The sequence below is a fragment of the Choloepus didactylus genome, chromosome 17, assembly GCF_015220235.1.
Source record: "Choloepus didactylus isolate mChoDid1 chromosome 17, mChoDid1.pri, whole genome shotgun sequence".
Classification (NCBI taxonomy): domain Eukaryota; kingdom Metazoa; phylum Chordata; class Mammalia; order Pilosa; family Megalonychidae; genus Choloepus; species Choloepus didactylus.
Window position 1 is genome coordinate 53,338,798 of NC_051323.1, and position 15,816 is coordinate 53,354,613.

The 15,816-nt window shown below is 33.9% G+C and overlaps 1 protein-coding gene across 3 annotated transcripts in view; it reads left to right on the plus strand.

Annotated features, from left to right (window-relative positions):
* The window catches only part of SOS1 (SOS Ras/Rac guanine nucleotide exchange factor 1), a 250,299-nt gene that overhangs the window by 162,249 nt on the left and 72,234 nt on the right, over positions 1-15,816 (plus strand). For all 3 annotated transcript variants that reach the window (XM_037807581.1, XM_037807582.1, XM_037807583.1), the window contains exon 7: positions 15,666-15,776. In XM_037807581.1, coding sequence (XP_037663509.1) covers positions 15,666-15,776 — 111 coding nt within the window. The remainder of the gene's footprint in view (positions 1-15,665; positions 15,777-15,816) is intronic.

A 15,816-nucleotide genomic window follows, 5' to 3' on the forward strand; every position in this document is an offset into this window, starting at 1 on the left:
TAGATGGAACAGCTAAAGAGAATTTATTGTATTTTTTCTACTAGGAGAGTTTTAATTAAAACTGCATGTGATTTGAAATGGTTGCTTTTTGTTCTCTTCTGAAAATCCTCACACTAAACCTTTCATAGCAAGAAAACTCTAAAGTCCTTCATTTAAATCAGTGGGTTGGTAACTTCAGTTTATTAACATAAGGCTATTCAAGGCACAATACAAAGGCTGGTGGAGACTTTAACTGACAATTTGCGGCAAGTAGCAATGTCATTGAATACTCACCAACTGGTTCATAATTTTTTTTTTTAAGCTTCCAAATTTTGAAATCTGAAACATACTAAAAACTGTACAAAACAAAAATATGTGGCTTAATGATTTATCATAAAGACAACACTTGTGGAACCATCACCCAGGTCAAGAAATAGAATCTTGCCAGGGTCCCCAAGGCCCTTATCATGTCCCCTCCCACTCTCCCTGGCTATTATGGTGATCAGTTTTTGCTTTGCTTTATAGTTCTACCACTAGGGAAGTATCCCAAAGCTCTATGGGTCGGTATTGTCTGTTTTGAATTTTAACGTAAGTGGAATCACACAATATGAATTCTTTCATGACTGGCTTCTTTGGGTAAACATATTTGTGAAATTCATCTAAGTTTTGATTGCAGTTGTAGTTTGTTCACTTTTCACTGTTTTATAATATTCCATTATATAAGGATACCTAAAAATTTATTTATCCATTCTATTAATAGATATTTTGGTAGTTTTCAGTTTAAGGCAACGATAAACAATACTGTTAAAAACACTCTTTTACACATTTCTTGATTCATTTGTGCACATATCTGTTGTATTTGTTCCTAGGAATGGAAGTGCAGGGTCCTTGGGTGTGCTTGTATTCAACTCTGTAGATACTGCTGAACTCTCTTCAAAGTAGTAATTTACACACCAAACAACAGTAAATGAGGGTTCTGGTTGTTCTATATTTGCCTCAGCAATTGCTTATTGAATTTTTAAAAACTAATTTATTTTTGCATTTAAAAGGAGAGGTTAAACTAAAATTCTAGGCATCAGTAACAAGATGTGCAGTGTGTTGAGCTTATATTCAGAAAGATCGAAATACTGAGTACTTTAAACTGATAGAAAATTTATGGATAACTATATTTGATTTTTAAAACATTTAGGAAAATCACCAGAAGAATAGAAGTACTATCTTTAGCTTACAGTGTACAGAGGAGAAAAAGGAACTATGGTAACACTTTTAATCATTTCTGGTAGTATAGGAAAGAAGAATAAATGAAGCTAAGAAAAATAATGATAATAAAAACAAAAGAAAAACAAAGGTCATGAAAACAAAATATCCAGTACAAATAAATCCAACTGCATTTGTAACTTATCGTATGTAAACTGATGAAACTCACTTATTTACAGAGAGTAATATAACATTCAGTTTTTTAAAATTCAATTTATTTAGCTTCCAATAGACATACCTAAAACAGAACCACAGAAATATTTAAAATAAAGGGAGGGAAAAATCATAACATGTAAAAACAAATCAAAGGAAGCTGCTATATCAACATTAATATTAGACGTACTAATCTTTTTAGGAAAAAAAAGTCATATTACCTAATAATAAAAAGGACATTTTCATGAAGATATAACAATCACAAATATGTATACGATTGATTTATAAAGCCTCAAAATCTAAGAAGTAAAAACTGACAGAATTAGAAGAAATGAAAAAATTTACTATCATAGAAGGAAATTCTAACACATTTAGAAATTAATAGATCAAGCAGAAAAAAATTATTAATAATATAGAAGATTAGAATAATAAAATGAATAGGTTTGAACTAATATAGCACCCTGCAGTTAACAGAGACTACATTTTTTATGAGATATATGTTATATTTACAAGTCTTTCACAGTATTAGATCACAAAGGTCTCAGATTTCAAATATCATACATAATATCATTTATGATCATATGTAACTCAATTCATAATCATAGTAAAAAGTTTTAAAATGTGTGGAACGCTCACAAATGATTTCCTAAATATGTCATGGATTAAACAAGCAGCAACAATGGAAATTACAAAATATTTGAAACTGAGCAAAAGCAAAAATATATATCAAACCTTGTAAGATGCAACTAAAGCAGTGCATAGAGAGAAATTGTAGTTCTAATTAAAAAAAATAAGAATAATTTAAATTATTTAAGCTTTCTATCAAGAAACAAAAAGATAGACAGGTGAACTTAGGAGAATATAAGCAAGGAATAAATAGCAGAACAGAACTAGTGAACTAGAAAACAAAGAAACAGTAGATACAACAAAACATCTAGTTAGGTGGATCAAGGAAAAAAAAAACACAAATACTAGGCTCAAAAAGAATGTATAACTACTGAGAGATTTTTTAAATAATAAAAGAGTACCAAGATCCACTTCAAAATTTTTGAATACTTGGATGAAATAGTTAACTTTTAAAAATATATAAAATAGGAAAATTGACATAAGAAATAGAAGTTTTGATTCATTTAAAACCATAAAAACTTGAATATATAATCAAAATTGTATTTCCACAAATGAGGCATATAGCTAGGTGTTATAAATGAATTTTTATCAATCTTCAAGGAACAGTTAATTTTTTACTTATGGTTTCAAAGAACAGGACACAAAGAGCAATTCAGTTTAGCAGGATTATATAAACATTATCGAAACTGGATAAGGGCAAAACAAGAAAAAACCGTGAACCACTCTCACATTAACATACATGCAAAATCTTTTAAAAAAAAACACAAACTTGGGAAGCAACTACATCAGTTTATAATACAGTAAAACACTGTGGCTAAGTATGATTTATCTTAGAAAGTTTACTTTTAAGTGGTTTGAAATTTTAAAAAAATAATATTCCACAATAATAGATTGAAATCTCAAGTAAGAAAAAGCATTAAAAAAGTTTCACTCATGAATTTCTTAAGTATGCTTGGCAAACTAGGAACAGAAGAGAACTTTCTTAAACTAATAAAGAGTATCTGTCTAAAACCTATAGCAGATACAATGCTCAATGAGTAAACTGTAGGGGCATTCAGAAACTAGACAAGAATGCCCAGTGTCACTGTTTTTATTCAGAGATACTAACCAATGCAAAAGAATAGAAAAAGAAGAGACAAAAAATTATCCTATTTGTCACCAATATAATTTGTATGTAGCAAATGCAAGTATTAGAATTAATAAGCAAGAAAGGTATAGTTACTGGGAAAAGATCAACATGTAAAAAGTTGGTAAATTACTAGGCTCAGTAATAGCCAATTGAATATATAATATAAAGGAAAAAGGTTCCATTCACTGTAGAAACAAGACTATAAGGTAATCGGAAATAAATCTAAAGATATGCAAGACCTGGTTGGGAAAATTATTATAAAGGAAGCTCTGAATAAACAGAAATACATACCATGTTCTTGGGTAGATAGACTCATTATGGCCATGATGCCAGTTCCCAAAATAATCTGTAAAGTCAGTGCATCAGCTGAAAATAAAATTCATGTGGAAGAAAGAAGAGGCAAAAATAGCAGTTGGAGGAAGAACAAATTGAAGGGACTTGTAACCTGTCAGATATTAAGATATAGACAGTGAATAAGAGTGTAGGGTTGTTATAGGTATAGACAGTTAAATATTGGAACAGAATTAGAGCCCTGAAAAAAAAATTAGAGCCCTGATATGTGACAGAGAGTACATTATTAATTAGTACGGAAAGGAAGAACTAATTAATAAATGGTGCTGGGTCAATATTGGTTATCCATGTGAACAAAATAAAATACTTTCCTTTGTTCACACCATACACAAAATGTTCCCAATGTTTTAAAAATCTAAAAATGAAAAGCAAAATTTTAGAAGTTCAGAAGAAAATATAGGAGAACATATTTATGACTGAGGTAGGGAGGGTTTCTTAAAGAAGACACAGCATAAACTATGAAAAAAGAGATTAAAATTTTTTAACTTCTGTTCAAGAAAAGACACCATAAAGTCATAAGATAAGCACAAAAGAACAAATTTGACCCTTATCTCCCGCCATGAATTAAAATTAACTAAAAATGGGTCAAAGACCTAATGTAAGAGCTAACAACATATAATCTAGAAAAAAGCATAGGACTTCATGACCTTGAATTTGGTAAAGGATTCTTAGACATGACACCAAAAGCATAATCAACACAAGAAAAAATGGTTAATTTAGGTTTCTTCAAAATTGAAAACATTTCTGCTTCAAAGGACATAAACAAGAAATTGACAAGACAACCCTACAGATGAGTAATAAAATAAAGACAGAATTATATATAAATAATAGGGTGCATAAGGTGTATGGGATATTTTGATTGTTCTTTTTTTTATTTTTTTCTATATTTTGAAGAAATAAAAATGTTCTAAAATTGTGGCAATGAAGGCACAACTATACGATGATATTGTGAGCTGCTGATTACATATTTTGGATGGATTATATAGTGTGTGACTATATCTCAATAAAATTGCATTTTAAAAAAAGAGACAACCCTAGGATTGGGAGAAAATATTTGCAAATTATATAGGTGGTGAGGGTCTAATACCCAGAATACGTAAATAACTTACAAATCAATGACAGAAGACAAACAGTCCAGTTAAAAAATGGGCAAAGGACTTGGATAGACATTTTTTCAAAGCAGATATATAAATGGCCAACAAGCACAACATCATTAGTCATTAGGGAAATGCAAATCAAAACCATAATGAGATACTTCACACCCATTAGGATGGCTAGAATAAAAAAGTAAGTAAATGGATAAATATGTAATAACAAAATAAGTTATGGAAAGGATGTTGTGAAAGGGGAACCTTAGTACTTTGATTGTTGGAATGTAAAATGGTGCAGCCACTGTGGGAAATAGTTTGGTGGTTCTTTGAACAGTTAAACATATTAATAATATGACCAGAAGTTTCACTCCTAGTATACACCCCAAATAATTGAAAACAGATACTCAAAATGTACTTGTGCATGAATGTTCATAGCAGCAGTGTGTAGTCACAATAGCGAAAAGGTGGAAACAACCCACATGTACAGCAGTGAATTAATGGATAAACAAATTGTGGTATATACATACAATGGAATATTATTCAGCCATAAAAAGGAATGGAGAAAAATGTAGAATTGATAAACTATGATATGGTCATGCAGTGGAGTACTACTCAGCAACAAAAATTAACAAATACTGATATATACAGTAACAAGAATTTATCTCAAAAACATTCTAGTGATTAAAAGAATTCTTCCACAAATGAACAAATAGTGTATGATTCTGTGAATATGAAATTCTTAAACAGATAAATTAATCTGTGGTAGAGAAAAAATTAAGCAGTGGTTACCTGTGGAGGGGTAGAGGCAGGAGGTGACTTGGAAGGGAAATGAGGGAACATTTCGGGATGATACTTTTCTATGTATTGATGGGTTTGGGTTACACAGATGTGTACATGTTAAAACCCAATTTGAATGTATACTTAAAAAAAAAAAGGAGTGAAAAACTGGTAACACCGATGAATCTCAAAAACATTATGCTGAATGAAAGAAGCCAAACACAAAAGGTCAAATAATGTATTATTCATTTATATCAAATATCCAGAATAGACAAATTTATACAGAAAGAAAGTAGATTAGTGGTTGTCTGGGGCTGGGGTGGAGGTGAGGGTAGGGAAGGAATGATTGGGAAGGGATACCTAAAGAGTATGTGGTTTCTTTTAGGATTGATGAAAATGTTCTAAAATTGATTGTGAACAACCCTGAAATTGCACAGGGTTGCACAACCCTGAAAATATACTATAAGCATCAAAGTTTGTACTTTCAATGAGTGATTTGTATGTAAAGGAATTATATGTCAATAAGGCTGTTACTTTTTTTTTTAAAGTATCCATTTAACAAGAGAGAAAGACAATGAACCAGTAGAGTTGTGGCCAAAGGCTATTAACACACATGATGAAATACCAATGGTCAATAATCAGATGAATAGATTCTCAACCTCAGAAGGAATCAGGAAATTAAAATAAAAATAACATTTTCATAATCTTTCACAATATCAGACTGACCAGTTGTAAAATTCTGGTACTGACAAATGTTTATCAGTGAAGTGGCCAATTGAGAAAAGTCCCTGCTGGTAAGTATCTAAATTGATACAACTTCTTTAGAAAGCATCTTCCCCTTCCAGTTTATATGCTTTAAAAAAAAAGAAAACAAAGCCTCGTGCATATTTGCGCAAGTCGGCACACAAGGATGTTAAGCAGAATTGTCTATGTATTTGTAAAAAACTGGAAACTAGCTAAATGTCCATTAGTAGAGAATGGATTTTTTAAATGTGACATATACATACTGTAGAGTTTACAATGGATTAACTGAGAGAAACTACATAAATCAACATGATAAATTCTGAAAAGAAATTTGAGTATAAAAAAGCAAGTTGTAGAAGAATATATATAATATCATATATAAAGTTTGAAAGCATGCAAAACAATGCTTTGCACCTTTTTAAAATTTAAGTTAATTTATTTTATTATTTAAATCCATTGTAAGTTTTGAAAAAATCACACAGAGATAACCCACATAACTCTCCCCTTACATCGAGTTTTCCCTATTACTAATATTTTGCATTAGTGTGGTACATTTGTTACAACTGATGAACTAATATTACAGTATTATTAACTAAAGCCCATAGTTTACATCAGGGTTCCCTCTTTGTGTTGCATAGTTCTATGGTGGGGTTTTTTTTTTTTTTTTAATTGTATTATGGTAACATATACAACATAAAATTTCCTATTTTAACCACTTTCAAGTATATAGTGATATTAATTACATTCACAATGTTGTGCTACCATCACTACCTTCTATTACCAGAACTTTTCTATGACCCCAAACAGAAATTCTTTGCTCATTAATGATTACCTTCACATTCCCCACCTCTACCGTTTATAACCTATATTCTGTGTTCTGTCTCTGTAACTTTGCATATTCTACTTCTTTCATATAAGTGAAATCATACAATATTTGTTCTTTTGTTCTGGCTTAGTTCACTGACCATGATGTCTTTAAAGTTCATCTGTATTGTAGGATGTATCAGAACTTCATTCCTTTTTTATGGCTGAATAATATTCCACTGTATGTGTATTCATCTGTCTGTTGATGGACACTTGAGTTGCTTCTCCCTTTCACCTATTCTGAATAATGCTGCTACGAACATTGGTGTACAGATATATGTTTGTGTCCGTGCTTTCAATTCTTTTGGGTATATAAGTGAGATTGTTGGGCACTAACGTTAAATCTTTGTTTACTTTTTGAGGTACATCAAAGTGTTTCCACAGTGGCTGAACCATTTTACATTCCCACCAACAATTCATGAGAATTCCTGTTACATCCTCACCAAAAGTTGTTAATTTCTGTTTTTATTTTATTTTTTTGTTTTTATTTTTATTTTTATTTTTTAGAAATAATGGCCGTCTTTGCAGGTGTGAAGTGGCATCTCATTGGGGTTTTGATTTGCATTTCCCTACTGGCTATTAATGTTGACTATCTTTTCATGTGCTTATTGGTCATTTATATATGTTCTTTGGAGAAATGTCTATTCAAGTCCTTTGTCTATTTTTAAATTGGGTTGTTTGTCTTTTATTGTTGAGTTGTAAGAGTTATTTATATAGTCTGGCTACAACCCTTATCAGACTTATGGTTTTCAGATATTTTCTCCTATTCTGTAGGTTGTCTTTTCACTTTCTTAATAATGTCCTGTAATGTCAAAAATACTTAATTTTATGAATTCTTATTCACCTATTTTTGTTGTTGTTGTTGCTTATTGTTCTTTTAATGTACCTCTAATAATCCATTGCTAATTTTAAAGCCCTAAAGATATTCCCCATGTTTTCTTCTATGAGTTTTATAGTTTTAGCTCTTCTATTTAGATCATTGATCCATTTTGAGTTTATTTTTCTATGTAGTGGGAGGTAGGGATCCACTCTCATTCTTTTGCATATGGATATCCAGTTTTCCCAGCACCGTTTGTCAAAGAGACTATTTTTACCCATTGAGTATAGTTGACACCCTTGTCAAAAATCAATTGACCATAGATATAAGATTTTATTTCTAAACTCTCAATTTTATTCCCTTGGTCTTTTTGTCTGTTTTTGTCCATTACCATGCTGATTTGATTACTGTGAGTTTTGTAATGAGTGTGCCATTTATTTAGGTCTTCCTTAATTTTTTTAACCAATGATTTGTAGTTTTCTGTGTATAAGATCTTTATACCCTTGATTAAATTCATTCCTACTTATTTCATCTTGTAGTTGCTATTGTAAATGGGATTGTTTTCTTGAGTTCCTTTTTGGATTGTTCATTACTGGTATATTAGAAACAGCAGGTTTTTGCATGTTGATCTTGTACCCCACCACTTTGCTGAATTGGTTTATTAGGCTCTAGAGGCTTTCTGGCAGATTCTTAAAGATTTTTAAATTTTAGGATCATAGTTTCTATGAACAGGGATAGTTTTACTTTTCCAATTTGAATGCCTTTTTTTCTTTTTCTCACCTGATTGCTCTGTCTAGAACAATGTTGAAAAGCAGTGATAAAAGCGGGCATCCTTGTCTCATTTCTCCTCATAGGGGGAAAGCTTTTTGTCCTTCACCTTTGAGGATGATACTGGCTGTGGGTTTTTCATATATGCTATTTATCATGTTGAGGAAGTTCCCTTCTAGTTTTCTGAGTGTTTTTATCAAGAACGGGTGGTAGACTTTGTCAAATGCCTTTTCTGTGTCAGTTGCAATGATCATGTGGGTTTTCCCTTCGTTTTATTAATGTGGTGCATTACATCAATTGAGTTTCTTCTGTTGAACTACCCTTACATACGTAGGATAAATCCCACTTGATCATGGTGTATAATCCTTTTAATGTGCTGTTGGATTCAGTTTGTTAGTATTTTGTTGAGGATTTTTTTTTTATTAAATTCAGTTTTGTTGAAATACATTCACACACCATACAATCATCCATGATATACAATCCACTGTCCACAGTACGATAACATAGTTATGCATTCATCACCACAGTCTATCTCTGAACATTTTCCTTACATCAGAAAGAACCAGAACAAGAATAAAAAATAAAAGTGAAAAAAAGAACACCCAAATCATCCCCCCATCCCACCCCATTTGTCCTTTAGTTTTTATCCCCATTCCTCCACTCATCCATACACTAGATAAAGGGGGTGTGATCCACAAGGTCTTCACAATCACACTGTCACCCCTTGTAATCTACATTATTATATAATTGTCTTCGGGAGTCTTCAGACTGCTGGGTTGGAGTTTGGTAGTTTCAGGTATTTACTTCTAGCTATTCCAATACATTAAAGCCTAAGAGGTGTTATCTATATAGTGCATAAGAATGTCCACCAGAGTGACCTCTCGACTCCGTTTGGAATCTCTGTTGAGGATTTTTGAATCTATGTTTATAAAGGATATTGGCCTATAATTTCTTTTCTTGTATCTTTATCTTTGGTATTAGGGTGATTATAGCCTTATAGAATGAGTTAGGAACTTTCAGAAATCTTCAATTTTTGAAAGAGTTTGAGTTGGATTGGTGTTAGTTCTTTGCATATTTGTTAAAATTCACCAATGAAACCATCTGATCCTGGACTTTTCTTTGTAGGGTTTTTTTTTTGTTGTTGTTGTTGGTTTTAAATGCAATTTTATTGAGATATATTCACACACTATTCAATCCATCCAAACTATACAGTAAGTGGCTCCCAGTACCATCACATAGTTGTGCACTCATCACCACAATCAATCTTAGAACATTTTCATCACTCAAAAAAAAAAAAGAAAGAAAGAAAGAAAACCCAAACTATCCCATACCCTTTATCCTCCCCTATAATTTTTTTAAGTTTTATTCATACACCATAAAATTCATCCTAAGTGTACAATAAATGGCTCTTGGTATAATCACATTGTTATACATTCCCCACTACAGTTAGTATGAGAGCATTTCTCATTTCTTCCAAAGGAAAAAAAAATCCCATAACCCTTCTATCCCCCTATTATTGACGTTTAGCTTTGGTATAGTGCCTTTGTTACCATTAATGCAAGAATATTACAATGTTACTGATAACTATAGACCTTAGTTTACGTTAATTGTATTTTTTCCCATCTAACAGCCTATTATTAACACCTTATAGTAGTGATGTGATGTGATGTACATTTGTTTTGGTTTTCTTATATTTATAACAATTAACCACCATCATTGTCCACTCTAGGCTTTGCTAAGTTATACAATTCTAGTTTTTAAGTTACTCTAGCTTTCCTTCTGATGACATACCTGACTCTAGCCTTCCTCTTTCAACCATACTCATACTCAGCTTTGTTAATTATACTTACAGTATTGTGTTACCATCACACAGAATTGTGCTATCCACTTCCAAACCTTTAGAATCAAACTTATTGAACATTCTGTATTCCTTAAGCATTGATTGCCCAATCTCTGCCCTCTTTTTATCTCCTGATAACCTATGCTTTTGACTTTAAATCTCAGTGTTTGCTCATTATAGTTAGTACCTATCAGTGAGACCATACAATATCTGTTCTTTTGTTTCTGGTTTATTTTGCTCAACATAATGTCCTCAAGGTTCATTTACATCATTGTATGCCTCACAACTTCATTCCTTTCTGCACCCACACAGTATTCCAGCCTATGTATACACCACCGTTTGCCCCTCCACTCATTAGTCGCTGGACCCTTGGACCAACTCCATCCATTGGCAAACATGAAAAATGCTACCATATATATGGGTGTGCAAATGTCCATTCATGCCCCTGCTTTCAGTTCTTCCGAGTACATACCTAGTAACATGATTGCCAGATAATATGGCATTTCTATACTTGGCTTCCTGAGGGATTGCCACACTGCCCTCCAGAAGGGCTGCACAATTCTACTTCCCTACCAATAGTGAATAAGTATATCTTTTTCTCCAACATCTCTCCAGCACTTGCATTTTTCTGTTTATTTTTTTAAACAGTTTTATACATATACCATACAATCCATCCTAAGTGTACAATCAGTGGCTCCTGGTATAATCACATAGTTATACATTCACTATCACAATCTATATAAAAACATTCAGTAGGGATGTTTTTGATTACTGATTCAATCTCTTGTTGTTCATCTGTTGAGATTTTCTATTTCTTCTTGAGCCAGTTTGAGTAATTTATGTGTTTCTAGGAATTTGTCCATTTCATCTAGGTTACCTAATTTGTTGGTGGATAATTCTTTGTAGTTTCCTCTCAGAATCTTTTTTATTTCAAAGTCAGTAGTAATGTCCCCCCTTTCATTTTTTTTTTTGAGACATGACCTTTTATTATAGGGCTTACCTACAGGGTGGGGGAAGTCGAGCCACGTTGCCCTGAAATCAGGACCGTCTCTGGATGGATTCAGGAGCTGCTCTGAATGGCGGCATGTTCAGAGCACAATGTGGAAATAGTCCACACTTTGGTGGGCTGAATAAGCTGCTTATAAGGGCTCAACATTCCAATGAGTATGTGAGCATAAGGCAGGGAGCCGGGTCCGTGCAACATAGGGAGGGGTTGATTGTAATCAACAGGGAGGAGGGGAGGATTATAGAGATAACAGTATCTCAGGGAGTCTCAGGGAGGAGGTAGTTTCCCCTATAGATTACGATTAGCATCTGATATTATAAAGAGAATAGGTCAAACCTCAGCTGTCTTAGGTCAAGCAAACTGCTGTGTGCAGTTTTCAAGACACTTGGGGGCCAGGGGCTCCCACATTCCACCACCCCCCAGGCAGTGATTTGCGTTGACCATAGGACAGACATTGCATCCATAGTTCACAACAACAATACAGTGAATAGCAGAGTACAAGTAAACCGGTACATATGGACAGTAATCCCCGTGGCACCATGGCCAAGTTAAAGAATTAAACCATTTGGACAAAGGATTATCAGATAAATGTTCAATATGATCTGGCGTGTGGTCAGGGGCTTGTGTTACATTTTGTGAGTTAATCGGGTACGTATACACAACACTGAATATTAATTAAAGCACAGGTACACCTGGGGCTAAAATAGCTAAAGGATAAAACTACCAGGCAGTCTGCTTTATTCTATATCTAGTTTTTGGGTTTTTTTAAACCATGTCCTAACTTTGTCCACAGAAATAAATTTCCCTTTCCGCAAACTTTCTGCAACTTTCTATAACGTCTAGGTTTTTGTCCTACATTTTCTCTTTTCCATTCTGAAACAACCAGTCATTTAGGACAAAACTACTTTCCTTATCCTTTTCGTACAAAACATTCTTTATACCTCTTATACGTAAGTTACCAAAATAATTTTAAAACCATTTTCAAGTAGACATTCTACAGCATACAATTATACAATTACCACTAAAATTAAAACTTGTTAGAATAATGCTAAATGCAACACTTTAGTTAATGAGTTATTGAAACAGTAATATACAATTTTTTTAACAAGAATTAATAGCACATGTAGGAACAATGTATATATACTGAGTTTTCATTAGTGGATAGAAGAGTTCCAGGTGAGGGTTTTTTTTTTAAATGCCATATTTTCTTCCCCTGCAGGGAGCCCTTCGGGGTCAGATCTACAGTTAGTTTGGGGTTGCGAAGTTACGCATACAGTTCCCTGAGGGATGGGGACCCCAGTTGGGGAAAACAAATAACCTTTGGCACAGTAAATACCCCATGGGCTTAGGATTCTCAACCAGCTTGGCTGCATGGGGCAGAACCAGAGCTAATTGACCTTATTTTCCCCAATTTCTAGTGTTTGTGGCACAGGTAAGAGCAGATTATTGTTGCCTTGTTGAGGCTTGAAGGTATCTGGCCCCCCTTATTTGAATTCGTAAGGCCTGCATGGGCCCCACGGTTACCATTTCCACAGGCGCGGGAGCCGCTGCTTTGGGTCTGGAGTTAATGCTGGTACAGTCGTGGAGTCCTTTGTTGTAAGGAGTTTCTATCATCCTTTAAGTGTTCCTTTAAAAGGCCATACATTCTTTCAATTAACCCAGTTGCTGTGAGATTATAGGGCAAGTGAAAAGTCCAAAGGACATTATGTTCTATAGCCCAGGCTTGGGTTAAGTACCTGGTGAAGGGGGTCCCCCTGTCATTGTCCATGTGTGTGGGGACCCCAGAAAAGGCACTTCATTTTTTTTTTAAGCTATGTATGGTAGCTCACTAGTTGGCCTTGACCTCTGGGAAGGCCAGCAGCAGTCCCGTAGCTGTATCTACAATGGTGAAGGTGTATTTTGCCCCTTTGGACAGAGCAAGGGGGCCAATATGGTCTACTTGCCACCAGGTGAGAGGAATCTGGTCTTGGCTGATGGGTGCAAGTCAGTGAGGAAGCATTCTGGGCCGTCACAGCGAACAGGAGGGGCTAGCGTCCTCTACTCCTTTTAACTCTTGTCAGGTGATAGGCAGCTGAAACTGCTGCACCAGCTTCCACAGGGTCTGGTACCCTCGGTGCTCAGTTTTCCGATGCAGCCATTCGGTAACCTCATGCATCATTGCTGTTAGGTTGCAGGATTTCACTAGGGCATCTGCAGCTGCATTACCTACAGGGCAGCTGAGCCACGTTGCCCTGAAATCAGGAGCTTCTCTGGATGGATTCAGGAGCTGCTCTGAATGGCGGCCAGTTCAGAGCACAACGTAGAAATAGTCTGCCCCCCCTTTCATTTCTGATTTCAGTTATTTGCATCCTCTCTCTTGTTTTCTTTGTCAGCCTAGCTAAAGTTTTGTTGATTTGATTGATCTTTTCACAGTACAAACTTTTCATATTGTTGATTCTCTCTACTGTTTTCCTATTCTCTATTTCATTTATCTTTGCTCTAATCTTTGTTATTTGCTTCGTTCTGCTCACTTTGGGGTTAGTTTTCTCTTCTGTTTCTTGTTCTTCCAGGCATGAGGTTATGTTACTAATTAGAGATCTTTCTTCTTTGTTTAATGTAAATATTTAAAGCTATAAATTGCCCTCTCAGCTCTGCCTTTGCTACATCCTGTAACTTTTGGTATGTTGTGTTTTTGTTTTCATATGTCTCAAGATATTTCTGCTTATTCAGTGCTTACCATGTCCCAGACACTATTGTGAGCACTTTACATATGATATCTCATTTAATTCCTAAAACAACCCTAAAACATATGTATTATCCACATTTTCCAATGAGGAAACAGTCTTAGGGAGGGTGAGTAGTTCGTTGAATATTACAGAGTTACAGACAGTAGTAGAATCAGAATTTGAACATGGGTCTCTGATTCGAAAGCCTATGCTTTTTGAACAACTATGCTGTATAGACTTTTATTTATAGTTATCACAAAACTCTATAATAAGTTAGGGATTATTGAAAAAGGAAGAAGGCAAACATATTTATCCTCAGCATTTAATTTCTAGAAATTCGAGACCCAAAATAAAAACATTTAATCATATTTTTATTACTCTGTCCCATTCACTCCATTCATACCTGCCTCCTTCCTGTTATTGTTGAAACCTTACCATCTATTCCTGTAAAATCTACAGTAAACTACAATTTTCTATGTTATATTACTGTCAAATATTTTAGTTGGGATGAGAGTTGTAATTGTTGATACTGGGAAATGAACTAGAAGGCAGCTCAAGGAATCAAGATGACTTGAACTTTATAGGCCATATTGCATTTCACAAAGACCAGAACTCAGATCTTCTGATTTCTATTCTGGTACCTTTCCTTAAACAGTGATTTGCAAAACTACATTAAGGTTAACTAATACTTGAACATCTTATCATTTGTCTGTTATTCTCTCTTACCTCCTTTTACTACACTCCTTCACTAGATATCCTCTTCCTGTTCCTAGAATTATCCTTCCTTGAAATGAATTCTTGCAAGAATTTAGAGCACCATTTTCATAATAGTTCTATTCTTGGAATGAGGCACAGGATGGAAGAAAGTAGAGGCCCAGTTCCTCCTGCTAAAATCAGGAAACTTACTCTCTCCTTTTTCCTCAGGAGTCATCAAAACCAGTAGATTCTACTACTAAAGCCCTAGCTGTTTAAGTTGTTCAGTCTATTAATTATTGATTATGGTAAAATTGTTTTGCAATTTGGATTAAATTGTTAAATTGTTTTGTTTTGTGAAAATCATAATAACGAATTTTAGATGATACCAACTGTTTTCTGGTGCATAGAATGTGAAAGTACTAGTCTACCACCAAGAAATAACCATGAGAAAATACATGTCTGGCAATGATATTCTAAATGTTGACACCTTACTAACTGTGGATATCTTTGTCCTTTGTTGTTCAAGCTAGGGCTTCTTTGTTTTGCAGAACTAAAAGTCTACCTTTACTTGTGGCAGTGTTTGTTGATAATTCCCAACTAGAATCCTTTGAGAGGTGTTATAACTTATAAAGTTTCCATTACTCATCAGAAAGAATTGAATTACTCTCTTACTTGAGATTATTATATTTATTCTCTTAAAATTATAATTAAGAGACCTATAATTTTTGTTTAGAGGATTTAAAAGAAATATATAATTGTGCTGGCACAGATGTGCCCATAACTTAATCTTTCTGTATTTATAGTAGTAGGTTATTTATGTTTTACCTTGGTTATTTATGTTTTACGTTCTTATTTTCTAAGGAACTGGCATTTGACCCATATGAATCATATGCTCGAGATATTTTACGACCTGGTTTCCATGATCGTTTCCTTAGTCAGTTATCAAAGCCTGGGGCGGCACTCTATTTGCAGGTATAGTAATTTTTAAGTCAAGATATACTGTGTATGAAAA